This window comes from Lepidothrix coronata, unplaced genomic scaffold, assembly GCF_001604755.1.
Source record: "Lepidothrix coronata isolate B3197 unplaced genomic scaffold, Lepidothrix_coronata-1.0 Scaffold44, whole genome shotgun sequence".
Taxonomy (NCBI): Eukaryota; Metazoa; Chordata; class Aves; order Passeriformes; family Pipridae; genus Lepidothrix; species Lepidothrix coronata.
Window position 1 is genome coordinate 5,007,439 of NW_016690224.1, and position 20,751 is coordinate 5,028,189.

The 20,751-nt window shown below is 48.4% G+C and overlaps 1 protein-coding gene across 6 annotated transcripts in view; it reads right to left on the minus strand.

Moving 5' to 3' along the window:
- Nucleotides 1–1,769: 1,769 nt before the first annotated feature.
- Nucleotides 1,770–20,751, minus strand: part of LIMK2 (LIM domain kinase 2) — a 31,372-nt gene continuing 12,390 nt past the window's right edge. For 5 of the 6 annotated variants that reach the window (XM_017813995.1, XM_017813994.1, XM_017813996.1 and 2 more), the window contains 14 exons: nt 16,925–17,060; nt 15,561–15,670; nt 15,166–15,354; nt 14,654–14,759; nt 13,232–13,428; nt 12,340–12,526; nt 9,853–9,939; nt 9,020–9,151; nt 8,724–8,780; nt 8,472–8,537; nt 7,473–7,647; nt 6,033–6,088; nt 4,344–4,501; nt 1,770–3,795 (listed from right to left, as the gene is read on the minus strand). In XM_017813995.1, coding sequence (XP_017669484.1) covers nt 3,639–3,795; nt 4,344–4,501; nt 6,033–6,088; nt 7,473–7,647; nt 8,472–8,537; nt 8,724–8,780; nt 9,020–9,151; nt 9,853–9,939; nt 12,340–12,526; nt 13,232–13,428; nt 14,654–14,759; nt 15,166–15,354; nt 15,561–15,670; nt 16,925–17,060 — 1,813 coding nt within the window. In that variant the 3' untranslated portion in view covers nt 1,770–3,638. Of the gene's footprint in view, nt 3,796–4,343; nt 4,502–6,032; nt 6,089–7,472; nt 7,648–8,471; nt 8,538–8,723; nt 8,781–9,019; nt 9,152–9,852; nt 9,940–12,339; nt 12,527–13,231; nt 13,429–14,653; nt 14,760–15,165; nt 15,355–15,560; nt 15,671–16,924; nt 17,061–18,005; nt 18,208–20,751 lie in introns of those variants that run through there. The other variant, XM_017813999.1, reaches the window with a different exon arrangement.

The window sequence follows — 20,751 nt, forward strand, 5'->3', positions numbered from 1 at the left end:
TGGTGTGCACTGTTTCTTAAGTTTCAGCCTGGAACCCCAGGAGGGAGCAGTACTGCAGGGACTGAGGGGAGCTTCATGTCAGACTTAGCTACATAATTACACTCTGATTATAGTTCCTGCCTTTTTGCTTTAGTAGCTGAGAGCTGGAAACACTGTCCAGAATCCTGCTACTGGATCAGGTTTTTTTTTCCAAGGAAGAGTTTATTTGAGGGATGTCTTTGGCCAGGAGCAGTGTGTTTAGCCCCAGTGTCAGTTTGGAAAAGCTCTCCTCTAGCTCTTGACAAATCCAGGTCTTCCAGGGCTGAGGCCACATCTCCATTCCCCTGTGGTGCTACATGCACAGCCACAGTTGTAGGTGTCCAGGTGGTCTGTACGTGCCTCCTGCTCACTTATACAGATCAGGAGACCAAGGGCCAGCAGTAGATAGTTGTGAAGAAAACGAACTGCCCTTCAGTTACTTAAAACAGGTTAAACACTGAGGATAGATAACATCCTCTCTGGAATTCCCTTGGCTTCCTACAGAGCCAGTGCTGAACAGAGTGGCCAAGCTGTGGTCACCCAGATCACAATGCAGCAGCTCTGGCTCCAAGGGCAGGACAGGGCAGTTGTTTTGTAAGATCCTGAAGTCATGGCGTGGCTCCTGGCCCAGCCTCTGCCACACACACTCAGCTTGTGCAGCAAGACTACTTACAGAGCGTGGCCCTATTAGAGAGGTTTTGTAACAACTTTTATTAGCATTTCAGGGGGGTTGGAAGGGATGGTTGCTGCAGTGTCTCCCAAGTGGCACCAAGGCAAGGCCAGTTCAGGGAAACACCCGTCCCCACCTCAGGGGATTCAAGCCATTCAAGTAAGTTTTCTAGCCATCTGCTTTATAGCTGTGGGCCTAACAGGGAGCAGCACTTGGCAGCAGGGGTTTTAGTGTTAATGTTTGATTCAGAAAAGGGAAATGTTTTATTTTTAAATGCCTTTGAATACCATTTCTTTGTAAAATGTTTTAAATACCTCATTATGAGAAGGTGCAGACTGTGCTACCTTGTATTAAAGCTTAAAAGAAAAATGCTCTGTAGACCTGTGTGGACTGTGGCTCATCTCTGCATTCCCCTGCCAGAGCAGCACCCTTCGGCTTGTTGCAGATTGAGCTGAGGAGAAAGGAAGATGCCACTTCAGTTTGCCAGGCCCAAAAGTAAATCCCTACAAGCAGTGCCTTCCCTCACCAGCAGACACGGGGCATGGAGCTTGTCTCCTTGCTGCCAGCAGCTGGTCTTTGGACTGGGACACTGTTCCTGAAAAGCAGCTGGTGACTCAGCAGCCTGGCCCGTGGGAAGACACTCGTGGTTACAGCCCCTTCCTGACTGACACGGGTCAGTTCTGCTTTGGTGCTGCTCAGCAGCAGCTCCTTCCCTTGGGAAGCACGATGGAGACGGAGCACAGTGCGTTCCAGGAGGCACTGACAGAGCATTTTTGTTCAGTTGTTGTCTTAACAAATGCCCCTTGGACTACATATTTCAGAATAAGATGTTTCCAAGAACAGGCTGTATTTTTATCCCTGCACTAGAAAAGGAAAACATAAGGAGGCTCCATGTTCTGCTGACTCCTGTCCACCCTTAAAAACCAACCAACCAATGAACAGAACTGAACAACTTCTCCAGGTAAATAGTCCTACAGAGCCCTTGCACTGTGACTCTGCAGTTCTTGGGTGTTTGAGATGGTACCTCACCTGGGCAGTTTTGATGTTGCCATGTTGTGACTACAAATGAAACCCGAGAAAGTTACAGCTTCCGGCTTTATTGAACACAAAGACCACAAAATCTCGTTCTTACAGCATTCACTTACTGCTTTTTAATTTAGAGCGTGGAGCTGTGCAAATCACAGTTCATAAACCCCACCCACACATCACCCAGGACTCTCCCCTTCAGGAGTCCCCTCACAAACCAGCCTGGGAGGGGGAATGAAAGGGCAAATCCTATTAATAATGCTGAATCCACTGGACCCAGTTTAGTGAGGCTCCTCCACTGACTCACAGCACAGGGAGTCCCCAGTGTTTCTAAAACACCACTACATAGACTAAAAACACCCCCCCTTGCACATCTGTTGTCATGTGATGGCTGGTCCCATGTTTTTTTACATAATACTTTAAACTCATGGGTAGGGGGAGAAAATCAAAGTAACAGCAAAGACTAACACTCATTCCCCACCATTCAATGCTGAAGGGAGGAGGGGGGAAAAAGGAGCACACTAGAAATCCAGTTAAGAGCAGGACTTGATCCAGCTTTCGGTTCAGTTCTGCCAACCACATGAGCTACCGCAGCGGTAGCTTTATTTCCTCTCCCACTAAGGGAGGAAGAGAAGTACTGGAAGAAAATACACCCCCACCTACCTCCCAATGACTCCAAGCCCTTTTTTCTCCCCCAAAGCAGGGAATGACCCTGAGGAAAGTTTCTGCTTGGAGAATCAGTTCAGGTGCTGCAGCAGCAGCTGCAAGAAGGACCTTCAAAGGGAGCAACTTGCACAGTCTGCAGGAAAGGATGAGGTAATGGCAACTGAATTACTTGTTCTCCAGCTGCCACTCCAGGGAGGATGGGACATTCTCCAGCACTTCTCTGTTCATGACGAGTCCATCCTTTAAGTAACCTTGGGCAAGTCCCCCGTTGCTGTTGTCCATGCACAAGGTCTGAGCCACTTCAAACCTTTGGCTTTCGGACGAGCACCTTCTGCCGCCCTTTCTGTCACTCACGTCCACAGGCCGGGAGCTCAAGCAGCTTCAGCACTCCAGGAATGTCCCCAGCCAGTGCCTAGTGCGGTTCTACATGTTCAGGTTCAAACACCTTCACCTGGGTTAAAGTTTGGGGCGGGCAAAATCACTGCAGGCGTGGGGTCTGAAGATGCCCCAGTGGCTCATTTGCTGCCAGCCTCATTCACCATCAGGAGGGGCAAGCAGAGCTCAGTCTTAGTGTTTCTAGGCAGGCTTTTGGAGGTATTCTGAGACAGGGAAGAAAACCACAAAACCAAAACAAAAATTCATACATGCTTCCCCAGAGACAAGGTATTTCAGGAGAGCTGCCCAGTTCCTGGGGCTTTTCACTCTCTCCCTGATGCACATGGGAGGTCAGCATCTCAGTGAGTTGTTCTGGGAAACACATGCACAAACATACACACATGTGCTGTCCTGGTGGGGCATTTTGCTGGATGTCCAATTTTCCCAGCTTTCTGAGCAGGGCAGTCAGTGGGAGAAGCAGTTCCAGAAGTGCTGGTCCTTACCCAGGAGAGTCTCCTATAGCAATTCCACCCCTGGCAGACAGGCCAGGGTGGCTTCACAGCTTGCAGCCAAGTTCTAAGGCACCACAGTAAAGAAGCCTGAAAAGGCCAGAGAAACATTTCTCAAGCCAGAAAAATAGTGTTGAGCAGCTTTCCTAGGTGCAGTTGGCAGGAAACAGCCCTTTTTGCTTCTGAAACACGCCAGAAATCCACAGTGAATCAGGATGTCCAAGAGGAGGGGCACTGGGTGGGGAGAGAGAGGCAATGCAGCAAATGCACAGCGTGGTGCCCCGTTAATGCCCTGGAAGTGGCTGAAGTGCATCTCCCTCCCTGACACTCATCCCAGCTCCAATGGAAGTGATGCAGGCAGCAGGAAGAGCGGACTAGGTGGTGTTCTCAGGTAGCTTGTCCCGGTTCAGTCCATACTGCACACTCACATTGTGGTCCAGCTCCTCCAGCTCAGAGGGAAGGGGGATGGCAAGTTCTCCAAGGTAGAGAGAGAGAGCTTCAAAGGAATCTTCCAGCTTGGAAAAAGGGGGCCTAGAAGCAGCAGTGAGGAAATGTGAGTGGGGAAGAGGAAGAATAACAGCATCTGGAAAGGCTGAGCCCGTTGTCCTTCCAGACCACTCTGCCATGTACTAAGCTGTGTGCAGGGACATGATTCCCTCCCCATTCGGCTTCCAAGACTGCAAAGCCCCATTTTTACAGCCAGTGATCAGGCTCTGGCTCTTTGGAACCCACTTGGCATCAACACTGTTCTGAATCTACAAGTTTCACAACTGAAATCAATTGAAGTATTCACCCTGCTGCCAAGGCCTGCCCCTACTTTTGGTACCTGAGGAGCCCCAAACAATCACTGCTCCTCCTCTGTGCTCTCTGTCTTGGAATTGTTTGAGAGATCTCCACCATATACAGTGGCCTGTCTGCCAAACTGATGAGTCTTAATTCTCTCCACACACGGATGCCTTTGAGCATTCCCACAGAAGGTTGGAACTGCCCTCTGTGCAGAGCAACCTTTCCACCATGGGGATACAGACGCAATCCTGCAGGCTTACAAGGAGGAGGAGCCCTCCAGACCCCAAACCTACCTGCTCTCTGGCTCCAGTCTGCAGCAAATAGCAGCCAGAGGGAAAAAGGCTGGAGGACAGTCAGCAGGAACAAACTTCTCCCAGAACAGCTTGACATTAAGGCCAAAATCCAGTGTGCGTGGGAGACAGTCTGGGTCAGCATAAACCTGGCCTATGATCTAGGGAAAAATGAGAGAAGCACTTCAGTACTGCAACAGGTCCAGAGTGTTAACAGAGAACTTCAGCATCAAGCAGGGGCTCCTTCAAACTATTATGGTGGAAGGGAAAGAACAGAAACATTGTTCCTCCTTTCCAATGGAGCCACTGGAGGCCCAGACCCCTTCTCCTTCTGCCCAGGGTCTCTCTGCCAGAAGACACAGGATGATGTGCCCCTCCAGGGAGTCTCACTGCTGGAGATGATGCAGCCCCTCATGACTGCAGGTGATCAACAGACCCTGCACCACCATTCCACCCCCCAGAACTCACCACCTCCAGCACGAGGGCATTCACAGTGTACTAGAGGGAAGGAGCCCAGAGCAGAGCTCTGGGGTGATCTGGACTCACAAGGTCAGTGTCAATACAAACTTTCACATGGACAGAGCATTAGGTTTAAAGCCTCATCCGCTATCACAAAAAGGGTGTTATTTATACCCACTCAGGCTTTTCTATGCCAATAACTCACAGCAGGGCAACCACATCCTGTAACGAGACAGTGGCACACCCAGTATGTGTTTTGGCAGGGTTATTTCCTTATCTGAGTGTAGGGCTTTTTTTTTTTTTTTTAGCATTGTTGTTTTGGGGACAAAGAAAACGTTCATGTGCTCCTACCCCTTTATTTGTCTTTTTTTTTCCTGAATGAAACAATTGTTTTAATCCCACATACAGATTTTTCAAGTTCCTAAATCTATCACTCACAACCACAACATTCTCTGAGAGGAGGGCCCAGTGTAAACAGAGCTCCAGATGAGGCCACAAAGATTTATGCACAGACATTGCTTTGTCCCCTTCATCCAAACGCTGAAGATGAAACTGTGCTGGCATCCCCTGGTGTTCCTGTAACTGCTGCGTCACACATAACACCCTGCCTTTCATCTGTATTTCCACTGCCATACACACCTTTTAAATTGAAAATACCTCGTGGCTTTCAAGTGGTGCTTATTGTTCTGCAGACAGAAAACCTGATGGAACAGTCAAAATGTGCATTGGCTCAGAGATAAACTAAGCCCACAGACTTCAGGGGGCAGCTTCATTAATCGACCTGCAAAGAGGTTTCTGCTTCCCTTCCTTTGAAGTGAAATGCCATCCCCAGTGGAGGCTCTGAATTTGCTGAGATTATGCAGATGATTGTTCTCTCAATGAGGCAGTAGAAAAAGAAAAAAAGTATCACAGTTCTGGGGAATACTTTCAAATGGATACCAGGGCTCAGTCAGAACTTGATGACTTTTTTACAGCTTCTCTCAGTCCAGGAGGAACCTCTACACTTCTTTCAGTCCAGGAAGAAACTGGGACCAAAAAACTACAAGACAGTTCTCTCCCTTGAGGAAACAGAGGCAGGATACACTTGTTCTCCCAGTCTAATTCACTGATAATGTGCTGTGAGGTCACAGACTGCACACTCAGAACACAGAGACCTCGCTGATACCATGTGTGCAAGGAGATGGCAGTGGGGAAAAGGGCCATGAAAAATGCCATGTCACATCTTTGTCTTACCTCACAGAGAACAATCCCAAATGAAAAGATGTCCACCATCTCATCGTAGCTCTGTCCTGCAGGAAACATAAGACAGTCAGCTCTGTAAGAGACAGTTGCCCATCCAGCTATTCCAGGAGCTGCCAGTGCAAAGTTTATCTAAGCCTATTCCCTGGAGGGCCCTAAAATAGGTGACAAAGCAAAGGCTTAACTCTGAGCAGGGTGAGTCACCCCAAGATATGTACATACCAACTGCACCTTCCCATACACTGCCATCGCAGATTTTAACCCTGCTTCTTTCTTATCCTGGGGAATTACAGGACAACAGGGGGAAGTGTGTTGTACAGACCTGTGTATCAGCTCTGAGCAAATGCTAAGGATAACTGTGGGAAGCTTTTGTCCATTCCCCTTGACTGCTGTTCTAATGCATCTCCACAGTGCACAGTCAGTGCTCAGCTTCCGCAGCAGGCAGCGAGTGCCTCTGCAGTGACTGCAGGGATAATAAATTACACACCGGCAGCACTTTGATCCCGGGAAAGCAGGCAGGCTCCAGCCTGCCATGCTCTGCTTACAGACACACCCCGCCCAAGCCAGTATCTGGTAAACAGAGGTGATGTCAGACTATGCTCTTGCTGTTCTCCTGACAAATGCCAGGACTGAGACAGGCTCTGAGAAACAGCCCCAGACTCCCGGGCTCTCCAAGGCTCTCAGGCCTTGAGAGAAGGTGAACAGAACAGCGCAGAACAAAGCAACAGGGAAAAGAACTGAGCTGAGGGAGAAGAGCCCAGTCGTCCCTTCCCTGCTGGACTATGCTGGACAGTGCTGATACCCCAGCCAGCCAAACTGCCCAGCCTGATCAGACAGACCTGCTCGTCAGGAGGAAATTGTGTCCATTGCATTCCCTCACCTCCACTCCTGCAGGAGCAGCTTTTCCTAAGGGTCACTGCTCAACTTTAATGCAGCTGAGGGCTGTGTGCTAAACCCCTGATTTCCCTGCACTTGGACAACTCCCACCTCAATCCTGAGGCTTCTGCAAACCTGACAGCAGATGGTTTCTCCCTGGATCTACACAACAGCCTCATCCTGGAGTTTAACGATGCCCTGTTTCCAGGGCAGTTCCAAAACATGAGGCTGTAACAGCAACTGATCTCAGGTTCAGTCTTATCTCAGGCCTCTTTTGTTTTCTCTGTTATCTGGATTATAGGAAGCTTACATCCGTTGCCCTCCTGAAGAATCCTGTTGTCAAGCCAGAAACATTACCTGGGCTGGCACAAAGGTTTACCAGGTCAGGTACTGCAGCTACAGCACCTGTGTGTATAAATAAGCTTCCACATTAGCAGGCCTAAAATCACAGGCTCTAATAGGTTTGATTGTTACTGGGGCCGGAAGCTTTCAGTAATCCTGTCATCCCTGTACCCTGTCACAGCTGTCTCCTCACCTGCTCCTGCTCTGGGATCTTACCATTGAGCATCTCTGGGGCCATCCAGTACGGGTTCCCCACCACCGTGTAGCGCTTCTTCCTGTCGCTCTTGCGCAGGGTTCGCTTCTTGGCCGAGGGTTTCTCCAGAGTGGGCTTTTTCCTTTCCTCCACAATCAGCCGAGACAGACCGAAGTCGGCCACCACCACCGTCTTATCCTGCACAAGGGATTGAGTACAGCCCACTGATTACACTCAGCTCCTATCGGGAGCAAAGAGGCTGCAATTCCTGTTCGCTTCCAACTACACTGTAAGGGCAGCTATTCCAGCTCTCCTGCAGCCAGATGAACATACAAGATGTGTAGACAGGTGTAAGATACCCAATTCACGATCCCAACCCATCATTTCCCCCCTTCATTGCTTTATTTCCCCTGTAGTCATTAACACTTATCCCTTCAATTTGGCTACACTTGCCAGGGCAAACCTGGACCTTTCCTTTCAGAGCTTCCTCTTCTACCTGGCCAAGAATTAACTTTGGCTTTCACCTTCGGTTGTTTTTTTCACCCACATGCTAATCTCCTATCCCAGCCAAGTGAACAAGGGCAAGGTTTGAGGGAATGAAGCCACATAAAACTCCTGTGACCCAGCATTTCAAAAAGAGAGAGCACACACATGTGCACACCCCCCCACTTGTCTGAATCCTGAGTGCCAATAAAAAAGTCATCAAGTGGTTAAAAGAACAGAAGCAGCTGTAGAGAACATCTCATAGTGGAGATAAGGAACAGAGCTGTACTATCTCTGATGACTGTTACAGGAGCTGCTACCAGGGGAAAGGGGGTAAGAGAACAGAACACAGAAACAGTGAAATCCAGATCAGTCTGGAGAACCCTGTGTCAAGATGAAGCTCCCTTGTTTAGGGCACTAGAAGCCTCTCTGAAACCAGTTCCACCCTGACAAAAGAGGAAGCATCAAGCAGAGAAAACTAAGGGAGGAAGATGCCAAGGAGAGGAGCAGCAAGCTGTGGGAACAGAGGTGTAGCTCACCAACTTGATCAGGCAATTGTGTGAATTCAGGTCTCTGTGAATGATGCACATGGAGTGCAAGTAAGCCTGGAACAGAGGGAGAAAAGCTGGTGTTAGGGGTTCCCAGGTTGGCACGTCCCCTCACCTTTACAGACTCAAGAACCTGATGCTAGTGGTCAGGCAAGGTCCACAGCCCCTCATACACCACCCTGCTGAAGCTGCTCACCCTGACCCCGGAGGTTTGCTCTGTGACAAAGGAACAGCCCAACTCACCATTCCAGAGGCAATCCCTTTGGCAAAGCTGACCTTCTGCTGCCAGGGAAATGGGTCCTGAAAGATAAGTCCTCAGTGGTCAGTACTATCTTACCAGCCAGCTGGTGACAGCAATGCCTCCACACCAGGGGCTCTTACAGCAGTCACAGACACCATACAGCCCCGGAAAGAACAGCTTTCCTGCCTCAGGCCCACCCACAGCTAAGAAGCAGTTTTACCACAAGCAGATCAGCCCAGTATAACCAACCCCCCAGTCAGGCTCACGGAGTACAGCTCTCCCAGGAATCCCAACTCACTGCACTGCGGAGGAAGTCCTTCAGTGTGCCCCCCTCGATGTACTCGGTGAGCAGGTTCAGCTTCTTGTCCTTGTACAGCACCCCAATGAACTTGAGCACGTTGGGATGGTCCAGGCTGCGCATCACTTTCACCTGGAGGCAGAGACATCCCACCCCAAAGAGTGAATGGAACAAGTCCCAACAGGTTGTTCTGTGGTGACAAGCTCTCCAGTGCTGAAGGTCCCCTCCAGAGATCACAGAGAACACTCAAACCCCAACCTCAAGGCAGTCAGTTAAGTGTTGCCTCTTCATTTTCACACTGTGCATTTAACCTGATCTTAATCATTAAGGAGACCACCCTTGAGTTGGGCTAACTTTTCAGAGCCAGGAGCTCTCCAGGGCAGCTCTCAGCTCTGTACTGCAGGTGTCAGGGCAGTGTCAGGTGCTTAGGGAGCTGCCTTTAAGATAAATCTGACTTTGAAAAACATCATAGGCACCACCAAGAAGATAGTTTAGCTTAAATACAGTGAGAGTCTTAAATATCTTATAGATATTGGCCCTGATGCTTTTATTTATGCACAAGGCTCAAGGGATAAATCCTTTATGTACTGCACAGCTCAATTTGCCTCAGACTTCAGCTGCTTTTTATCACTGAAAAATTAATGAACTGGGAGCTGAAGCCACGTCTATTGCTCAGTGTGAGTCACTTCACTGCAGCAAACATTCAGCTCATGGCAGCTTTTCCCCCTGCAGTGTCTCCCACCTCAGCACCTTGATTCTCTCTCTCAGAAGAAGATGGAAGAGAGTTCCACCACACTACAGGCTCAGAAGCCTTTTTGAAGTCTTGCTCCTACCTCTGTCAAGAAAGTCTTCTGCGTTTCCTCATCACAGCGAATCAGCTCCTTCATCACCATCACCTTTCCCGTTGCTTTGTGAGTCACCTGGTGGAAAGAAAACCCACAACTACAGGCAAGGTTCAAGCATACACAATTCCAATGCTCCTGCAACTCTTCTGAAAGAGAAGGTAACATTCCCCTCCATCCAGAGAGGAGGAACACAGGTGGGAGAAAATTCAGAGGCCAGGGATCTGCTCAAACCTGCATGAAATTTCTCCTTTTGGAATTCAGCAGATTCTGTTTGTGAAAGAGAAACTACCTAAAGCTGGCAGAGGATCATGCCAAGAACCAGAGCTGAAGCCTCTTCTGGGTAGCACAGTGCTGAGCATGCACACAGGCTGCCAAAGCCTCTGGAGGCACCAGTTCCACACTGGTGCAATCCTCAAGTTCCCTTTGGGAAGCATTTGCCCACCGTGGTGCTCACGTCTTGTACACAGACCCCAACAACTCCATTCTGTATCAGCACAGGAATCAACGTTCGCTTGCATCAGATACCAAACCAAAGAACCCAAAACTACCTTACACATGCTTTGGTTTTATGGGGAATCTCAAACTCATCCAAGTGCAAGCAGAACTGGGATGCACAGGCTGTTCAGGCAGGAAGCAGTTATTTTACCTTGCTCCTCGGGAGCAGTGTCCTGCTGCCTACAAGGAATGTCCCCAGATGGTGGCAAACACAAGAAGATCCACCATACTAATAAGGTAAAAAGTTTCCTGGTTCTTGACATGGAAAGCATTTCCAGTTCCTCGAGAACCGTTTGCCTGTCTCCAGTTAGTTCCTGGCATGTTGCTGTGTTCTAGAGGGTTTTTAACCAGCTCAGCCTTGCTTGCATGAGGTGCCTGAGTGAGTAGAAAGGGTCCAAATTCCAATGAGCACATTCTCCTGGACATCCTCTCCCCTTCAGTTGCTTAACTTGGACAGCTCTGTCTCCCTAAGATCTCCAGGGAACTAAACAACCACCTTGTTTCTGGAACAGGAGGGACCTATTTGACCAGCTACAGTACTTGCTGCATCAAACCCAGCCAATCTGAAGCTTAAGAAAAGTGTCACTTTTTTTTGCCTCCTACCCTTTAAAATAAAAAGCCTTTCAGAAAACCTCCAGAACTGCAATCCAGAACACAAGACCCTGTTGCAGCATTTAGGAAGCTTATGAGCTCTTGCAAACACTAATTCTGTTTGGAACCATGGAATATAACAAGGCTGGTATAGGTGGAATGTGAGTGTGGAATAACATAGAATAACACAACAGAAGCAAGAGTACAATATTCTTCTGCTCCCATCTGAAATCAAGCATCCATACACAGGCAGCGAGCCAGGGAACACCACACATTTCAGCCAGGGACACAAAAGCCAGAGACATCTAAAACCCAAAGAAAAAGGGCAGTGAAGAGACAAAGACAAGGCTAAGTGGAATTCTTAAGCTGACATACCAGCAAAACTGAAACAAGTGTCATCACGAACCTCCAGGGGGGCAGTTTTAACTCCCAGAGCATGCACCTGAACAGGATGGCCATGGGGCAATTTGAGCAGAAAAGAAATGCCTTTGTGCCAGTAACTGTGGGGACACAGGTGACAAAAACATGCGACAGAGCAAAGGTTCCACTTACCCGCACCTGTTATTTCTCTATGAGCAGAGGAGAAGAGAAATATGCTCATTAGTATGGATCAAAAGCAGTGGGATTGTAGAACTGGCACATCACCTCCCGTGGAAGCATGAGATGCACATGGTGGCTGGACACCTCAAGGTTATACCCTTGTGCATGTAAGGAGAGAAGTCCCATATCATGGTGTGTGCAGTCTCAGTCCTGAGGAGCTCACAGCACCTTAACAAGGCAGAGGAAGCTGCCCCCTGGTGCCAGGCATGTTGGGACAGGAATTGCTGGAGCACCCCCTGTCAAGACCCCAGAGCTTAAATGCAAGAGAACTGCTATTGATGGAGAATTTAGCTGTGAGAGTCATGCAAGACCTGACCACTACTCTCACACTGACAAGATATGTAGGCTCTGCTGTGAGTTCAGAGATGGTCATGACATCAGCCTGGCAAAGCCCAAGCCTGCCACACTGAGGGTGGGTAAGAAATGCTCAGGGGAGCTGAATGCACCTCTGCATAAGGAAGATGCTTGTAAGAAGAGGTGTAGCCTGTCACCCATTCTGTCCCCCTCACCCAGGCAGCTGCTGTGACACAGGCACTCTGGAGAACTAAATCTAACTCAGGAGATGAGCATATGTGGCCAAGGTTGACACTCAGAGGAGACAGTCAAAACCATCTGCAGCCAGAGACACTCAGGGAATGAAACAGAAATGGGTCTCAGAGCAAACTAGGGAAGATCCAAGACCAATCACTCTCAGCAAGGCAAACACACTGAGACAGTGGTGAAGGATCCTGAGACAGGCAGGCATTGGCGTAATCAAAGTAAATGATGAATGTCTGGGGACCTCCTCACCTTGATAGCCTGTCCAAAAAATCCTTTTCCTAGAACTTCGCCATGAATCAGGTCACAGGGCCGGAAGATTTGCTGGGAGCAGCTGGAAGAGGAGCGCAGGGATTCAGAACGACTGATGTCACGGCTCAGCAGGAGCGGCTCCTTTGGAGAGCTGGGGCCAGGAGACTTGGAGATGCTGTTACTTCGCCTAGAAAACAAAGAAGACAGAAGGATCAGGGAAGCTGCTGGGGAATGTCTGGTCCAACACATCCCATCATTCGCTCCTAAGGGACCAGTTTCTACGTGTTCTTCAGTGCTCTTAATATCCCCAAAGCCAGGTGCTCTCCCAGCACTGTGGAAGGTCTTTATGAACCCAGAGCAGACTCCGAGTCAGAGCTGCCTGACAACAACACACCTCCTGCACTGGCAGTCAGAGATGGAGCTCTGGGAAAAGAGGAAGGAAGCTGTGAAGATACAGCACTTGCTATCTCTAAACAAAGATTAAAACACTTGTAAATGACTAAATGAGCATCTGAGTGCCCTACTCAAGGAAGACAAGGTCTCAGTCAGATTCCCCTTAAGGACATATCCTTCCCCAGCCATTTAAGGCTGGTAAAAATCTGAACTTGACGTTTTCTAACTGTGAAACTTAGTAGCTTTTCTCTGTTAACAGTAGAGCTCCTTACTTCTATGAAGGAAAGTTTGTCATCCTGAAAGGGAATGGAGAGAGTACACATCAACAGCAGAATCCAAAGCTCCCCATGGCTTCTCCAATGATTTATCCCACTGTCCAACAGAGATAAGCCATGTCCCCACAGTCATGGCAGTCCCAGGGCCTGGGCACAGAGGTGCCCAGCCAGGGAGCACAGGGCAAATCCAAGCCAGGCCAGAGGCAGTGCTTCCAAGTCTTCACCTGAGGGAGCGCCGTCGGAGCGTTCCTTCCAGGTTCTCCTTGATGTCCAGTGGAGAGAGGGAGCGTGGGGAGATGGGTGGCTTTATGTGGGTGGGCAGGCGGGAGTCCAGGCGAAGCCTGTCCAGGCGCTGCGAGACGGGGTCGTGCTCGATCAGCAGCTGAAGGGTCTGGCTGGTCTTGCGAATCAGTTCCTCCACCTGAAGTCAAACCAAAGGACAGCACTGCAGCAGACAGGAGGAACACAAACAACAGGAGACAGAGGAGACACAGAGAGTGCCCCTCAGGAATCAGGAGCGAGTTCAGTGAGGTCACTCCATAGTTGTGGTTTAGTTGTGTGCACCACAGCTGTCTGCCAGACAAATCAGACCAGCAGCACAGAAGCTCCTTATGCTGCCCAATTCTTTCTGGTCAGCTACAAGTAACCTACACAGAAAAGATGTGGACAGGCTGGAAAGGGTCCAAAGAAGGGCCACAAAGATAATCAAAGGGCTGTGACGCTGCCACGTGAGAAAAGGCTGAGAGAATGGGGTTTGTTCAGCCTTGAGAAAAGAAGGCTGAGGGGAGACCTTATCGCCATGTTCCAGTATTTAAAGAGTGGCTACAAAGAAGATGGAGACTCCCTTTTTACAAGGAGTTACGTGGAAAATACAAGGGGTAACTGGTACAAGTTAATCCTGGGGAGATTCCAATTAGACACAAAAGGACAGTTTTTCCCAAAGAGAACAATCAGCCCTTGGAATAATCTCCCCAGGGAAGTGGTGAATTCCACAACATTGGACACTTTTATGTTTCAGCTGGACAGGGTGCTGAGCCATCCTCTCTAGACTGTCCTTTTGCCAAGAAAGATTGGACCAGATGATCCTCGAGGTCTCTTCCAACCTGGTATTCTATGACTCTATCAAATGATTTTCTTTTTCTGATAAGTGTTCAAAAACCACACAGGTTTCCACCTCGAACAGTGCTGTAAAAAACAGCTTTGAAAAAGCTACACAGAGATTTATCTGTGAGATGTTTTGTGCTCCTTGTGTTCTCTTCAGCACCAACAAAAACTTCCCCCTATGATCTGCTGGGCCCTTGTCAATTAGCAGTTGCCTCTCAAAGGCTCAGAAGAGTGCACTTCACTAGCAGTACATGGGAAAGTCTTGACAGCCTCTCTGTCCTCTCTCACAGCCCTGGACTTTTCTTACTGCCTCCCTTTACATTTGAATCCCACAAAATCATTCCTGCATCCTAATTGCGTTTCCATCTGTTACATTTTCCTCTCCAGCTGGAAGGCAAAGCTTATCCTCATGTTTATTCCTACTGTCAGCATGAGTGGTAGGGCTGTACACACTGTGTGTAGGGCGGGAGAACAGTGTCAGGAAACAGAGAAGGTGTAGGAAGGCAGAGGAGAAGGAGGCTTCAGGACAGAACTCCACCCACCTCCTCCACCTGTAAGGTGCGAATGGGAGCTCCGTTGATCTCCAGGATACGATCAGCAGGGTGGATGGCATTTCGGACATCTGGGCTGATGTGCATCCTGTTAACTCTAAACAGGGGAATTACAGTGTGTGTGAGAACTCAGGTTAGCCAAAATTATAAAAAAAAAGCTTCCCTTCATATTGGCGTTTTGCAATAAAACAATGCTAATCTACCAGCACAGGGAGCTCCCACGAGACCGAGTGCTTAGGTCTGAACTGGTTTGGAGAGAGCTCTCCATGACCAATGGCAAAATTGTTAGTCCATTACAATCCTCCAAATGTCTTGTATCCAGTGAAGGAGACAGCACTGAGAGATAAAATTATCAGTTAAGGTGGATGAAAGAGACTGAAATGGAGACTGAACACAGGTGACAGACGTCCCTGCGACGCCGAGATCCCCTCAGGACAGCAGTGCTGCAGGATCTGTACCAGCTCCCCCTGCACGTACATTGCACACAGCCTGGGCATACTCACTCTTTCACCTGGACACCAGTGGCATAGCTGGAGCAGCCCCCCTCTACAGACACGGAGAAGCCCCTCTTGCCATCCGTGGCCGCGGGCATGGAGATGAGGGTCAGCGTGTAGGGCAGCTGCTCCCGCAGGGACTCCGTGGAGTGCTTTTCTATCATGGGTGTCAGCACGATCTGGTTATGGCATTTTCCACTGAAAAAAGCAAAGAAAGTCATCATGGCAGTGTCCTGTCCCTCCCTGCCAAACTCACACCTAAGTCCTCTCACTGACCACAAGCCACAGCTTTTAGTGCTTACACCATTCCTTCTTCCCTCCCTCAAAAGGCAGCTTCCTGGCATTCCTTAGAGTAGCATTTGGCTGAACAGGGCTTACACACAGCGGGGAGCAGCTCCTCTTACCAGTAGAGAGTGGAATGTTGCACCAGTGCATAAGTGTCCCCATCCTCGATGATCACTTTGCAGCTCATACAAGCGAAGCACTCGGGGTGATACTTGTATTCGCCAGCCACCTACAGACAGAAGAGGGAGTAACTTAAGCACGGCCAAAATCCATCAGCAGATGCAGCTCCTGCTTTCCTCTCTAATTAACAAGATCATTCACAGCTCAAAGTCAAGTAGCAGGTTTTTACTGGAGAGTTTTATTAGTCCATTCTGTCTTTCCTGAACCTCATCTTTGGCACCTTGTTTGCAGAACTCCAAAACAAACATGTCAGCAAGCAGAGCAAAGCTTGTGTCCCAGGGACCTCTGCTATATTTGGCAGCTGCTCAGCTATCAAAAATAGTTGATAGTCTGCTGGAGACTAGTAAACAAGGTATTAAACCTTCCTGTTCAGTTGCTCTTGGCAAGATAACTAATGTTACGCCTGAATTAATAAAGCTGAAAGGGCTTTTTTTTTTGGCAGACAGGCAATGCACAAATTCAGATGCTTTACCAGCCAGCTGACAGAGAAAGAGCAAACTGAGACTGAGACAAAAAATACCTTTAAAGAATATTTTTACTCATTGATCTGTTTTTCTGTTTTCCTTATGAGAAGTTCCCTTATTGACAGTATTCTGCAAAGACTTCTGCAGGCAATGAGAAATTGTCTGCACATTCCTCAGTGCTTCCCTTTGAGGTAGCAATGGTATCACTAAGTACCACATTGCTTTTATTTAGGCCCTAGAAAAATAACGGTCATGTTTCATTCCTGACAGTTTTATAGGTTAAATATTTGCAAGGTTGTGGCAGGAGGGGAACATTTAGGTGAGCCCCCTATTGTGCAGGCAGAGTTCAATGCTTCAAAAGCAACTTCAAGCCCCAAAGTAATTGGGGCTAACACTATTTCAAGACACCATCAGCCTGAAAAACCACTCTGGCTGCAGCCCAGGTGGGACTTGGATTGCAACATTCCCCAAAACCAGAACCTGCTGCTTATCCTGAGCTGAGAGGTTTGATTCCACAGTGCAGTGGAAAATCACCCTGTGCAAACACTGAGGTATTCACTGTGCTACAGCAACTGAACACATGTCCCCCAAATCACTTTTCTGCTTCTCAGGCCTGTGCATTTCAGCACTTTACTTTCTTTGTTCATATGCTTCAGATCCTCACAGCTCCCCCATTCAAAATTAATCTTTATCTAGAAGATGCACACACAGGCTCCATTGCTATTCTTTGATTAGAGAAGCAAGGAGACTGTTACCTTCAGTTTATTTGGTTATCTTTATACCTAGGACAACACCTAACTAAGTTTGAGGAGTTCAGGCAGGAATCCTTCTGTCCTTACCATCACAGGTCCAGTCATCAGCAGAGAGCAGCCATGGCAAGATTCCCCAAACTTCCCCCAGTAGTCTTTGTGACAGTACAGCTTCCCATCCTTCTCGTAGTACCAGTTAGTGAGGGGATCCTGACATTCAGAGCACCTTGAAGAAAACAAAGGAACAAAGTTCCACTTGGCAATGAGTCACAAATCAACAAAAGAGGTCCTGTCCTGGTGGAGAACACAGACATTCAGCAGCAGCTCACCAGCAGCTCTTCTAGCTATGGATGCACTAAACTCTACTGTTTCTCAATGCTCTTTCAGCTGAAAATTACACCCAAACCTGAAGTTTGTAAGGAGAGGTGGAATCCACCAGTACAAAGGAAAAGAAGCTTCCAAAGTGTAAAACAAATCCCACACATTAAAACACACCAGTAAGTTTATAAATTCTGCTTTATATTTTGCTCCTCTGATCTCTCTTTCCCTGGATGCAAGTTTCCAGCCACAGCGTTGCCCAGCACAGAGACAGCTTTGCTGTGTTCCTACTTGGTGTTTCTGTAGCATCAACAATCTTGTGCCAGAGCACTTGTCTCCTCAGCCAGTTTAGGAAGGGGCACAGAGAGGCAGGATCCACTTCCCTACGCAACACAAAGCCAGTTTTGCACCAACCTTTGTCGAAAGCTTTTCCATTCTTCTGTAAGCAGACCTCTCCCAAAAGGTAAACTGCAGCACTCTGCATTTGAGGGAGAGTTTTCAAAGCACTTTGTCCCTTGAGCTCCACACACTCACTGCACCCACCAGTTAACTCTGAGAAAAGTCCTCCACCTCTCCCCACCAACTGCTCCCTTCTGATCATAGTGCATGAGAAAATAAACACCACAGGCAATCAATGGAAAAAAATCCTAAACAAAACTGTTTCTCTAATTTCACGGAGTCTCAAAATCCTTCACATATCAGTGTCAGCTCCTATTTCCAAGCAACCATTATTAATCCTCTATCTACTTTTCCTCAACAAACAAACAAACAACTCTCCCTCCCCCCACAAAAAAAAGCAAAAAAAAGAAAAAAAGAAACAAGGAAAAAGATGCAGCAATTCTACTGCAGATACCCTTTAGCAATCACAAGCAGAACTCAGATGTTCAGGCTTCCTGAACACACAGTAATCCTGCCTCTTCAGCAGCAGGGAGGTGTGACACAATGCAGAGATAAGGCACAGACAGCAGTTGCATCACCAAAGATTATTCATTAGCCCTGGGCAGCACGTTCTCAGACTTTAAAAGGAAAATAAGTCTGGTGTTGGCCATTCATGAGCCGGATCCCAGGCGGGTTAGTCACCAATAACCAGTTCAGAGAAACACCTCGAGGATCAATGTCGTCATTTCCCCAAAGGTGGAAGAGTTTCTTTTGCCTCTTACCCCAACACCTGTTGGGGTAAGTTACTACCCTGGGGTGGGGGTTTGGGTCGGTGGGGATCCTCCCTCAGCACCCAGTGCACTCGAGTCACTGGTGGCACTGGAGGTGCACTTTTTACATGCTCCCAGGCTAAGATGAGAGCTACTGTTGACTTCACCTCTCACAAGCTTCCCAAAAGCTTATTTGTGCCAAAGACATTCCTTGTAAACTCCACCAGTTGTAATGAGCGTGATGATATGTGAAGCTGGTTGTGCTCCAACACTGAGAGAGTTATTTGCTCCATCTCAAGAGACTGCAAAGCAACTGGGTAAGGCTGCTCATAAGCAGCCTTTGGTTTTAGGGGAAAACACCTCATGAAGTACTTAGTGCCGTACCCTACCCTCAGGAAGATTGCTCCTTCTAACATATTTGGCTTATACAGTGTTTGTTCTCCCAGCTGAGGAGCATCAAATCCTGACCCCCCTCCAAGTGATGGGAAAGAACTCCAGCACGTGCAACAGGCCCTGCCAATTTTGTCTGGAGCAGAGGGAGCAGTAAGTCAAGGCTGCTGTAGGTGGTACATCCATCACTGCAGCCCCAGCCTGGGGGCACTGCCGTGGTTACACCCTGCTCATGGTATGCAGGACACCCAGAGGGCATGGCAGTGCATTCTGCCTCCAACCACCGGCCTTTGGCTTCAGCTGCAGTAAATACCCTTCGCTGAATGAGCAAGGGGGTGAGTGGGAGGGAGAAAAGAGCAAGTGGAGACTAACAGCAAAGATTTCTATCGTCTTGTGGCAGGAACATCTGGCTCAGCACTGGCAAATCGGATCCCTCAGACTTATCCAACTTCTGCATGCATGCCTGTACCAGTGTGTGCTCCACGAGTGATTACATCTTCCAACAGGGAGCTGTGACCAGACCTGCACTTAGGATGCAGACAGCAATGCTGGAGACTGCTCCACCAGGACTTCAACACCTGGCTTTCTGTCTAAGTTCTCTCCAACCAGGTGGGTTAGTTATTTATTTGTTTTTAGGCACAACACTTTCCCTTCCTTGCCCCTCTTCAATTTCACCTTCAACCACCCCTTTTTCTCCCTAAGAAAATCTAAAATTTCTGCAAAAGCAACACAACTTCAACTCTGTTTAGGTGGGCTCCAGGGGATTATGTGCGTTTGTCTTTCCTTTACCTCTCTTCTACTTCTCCATGGTTTGATTCAACCTCACAGCACTTGGGTTTTTTTGCTTCCATCCGGAAATAAGCACTGGTATCTAATGTGAAACACACCCATAGCAAAACGAAGGTGAGGAGGTGGAGCCAACAAGCAGTCAGTTCTTTGCTATGTAATTAAACAAATCTGGGCAGGACAAGTTTGCAGCTTAAGGCTCAGAACCCCACCCTGGGCAATGAGGCAAGAGGAACAGAGTCCCAGAGAGGCTGGATGCTGGGAATGGGCCTAACTGGCTGCTTCCTTAATCTCTGCCAGCAACAGGACAAGGCTGCAGCCCCCAATGCCAAGCAGCACCTTTGTTACTTACCATGCATTCTGGAACCTAGGACAGGCTTTAGGTTTGACAGGTGTGGGACACTGGCTGACAGCACAGGTATGGTTTCAGTGCCTCGGCCCAAATGATAAAAGCATCACATGGTTGTTCCACACAGTTCTCACTGAAGAGATTGTTGAATGTTATCATGTCAGAATTTTATCACAGGAGATACAACTTCTTCCTTTCCCTCCTCACTAGAGCTGTGGCATTGCAGCAGGGGTCACATCAGCTGAGACAGGAACACAACTACTGCTGCAAGTATTTAGCAAGCTACCCTTTGCCAGTCACCATGACCAAAAGAAAGGAAGATTTCATGCTCCTCCATGCTAATCTTTTATAGATTAGAAACCACTAATCTTTTCCTCGATGATTTGCTATTCTCATTACAGAGTAACAAACCATGGCAATCAAGTTTCATGGAGGACTGGTACCAGCCATACCTGACGTGTTTCCTCTTGTTGCCCAGCCACCATTTTCAGAGCCACAGAACCCTGCTCTCATTATACAGACCAGACATTATGATTCTTCACTTCCCAGCCTTGGCTATACAAAATAAATTAATCTGCCTCCCACAGCCATCCCCCAGGAACCCCAGGGAGCATTTGGGTGCAGTGCTGAGTCGTGGTGATCTGCAGCACAGCAGGTGCAGAAAGAGTTCACAAATCGCTGCTGGACGGACTCTCGGTTTTGGGGGGGTGGCAGGAGGATCAGGTCACAACAGGTAACCAGCCTGGTTTCAACTGATGTGGCATCTCTTTTACAGCTAGATGAAAGCCAATACCCTCATGGAAGCAAAGACTTCCCTGGCACTGAAGAGACAGATCCCTTTGAGAAGGGCTCATTAACAAAATGCCCCCCTCACACTCACTGTCAGGCCGGATCAGTTAACGCTACACAGGCTCGGGAGAGCCCTG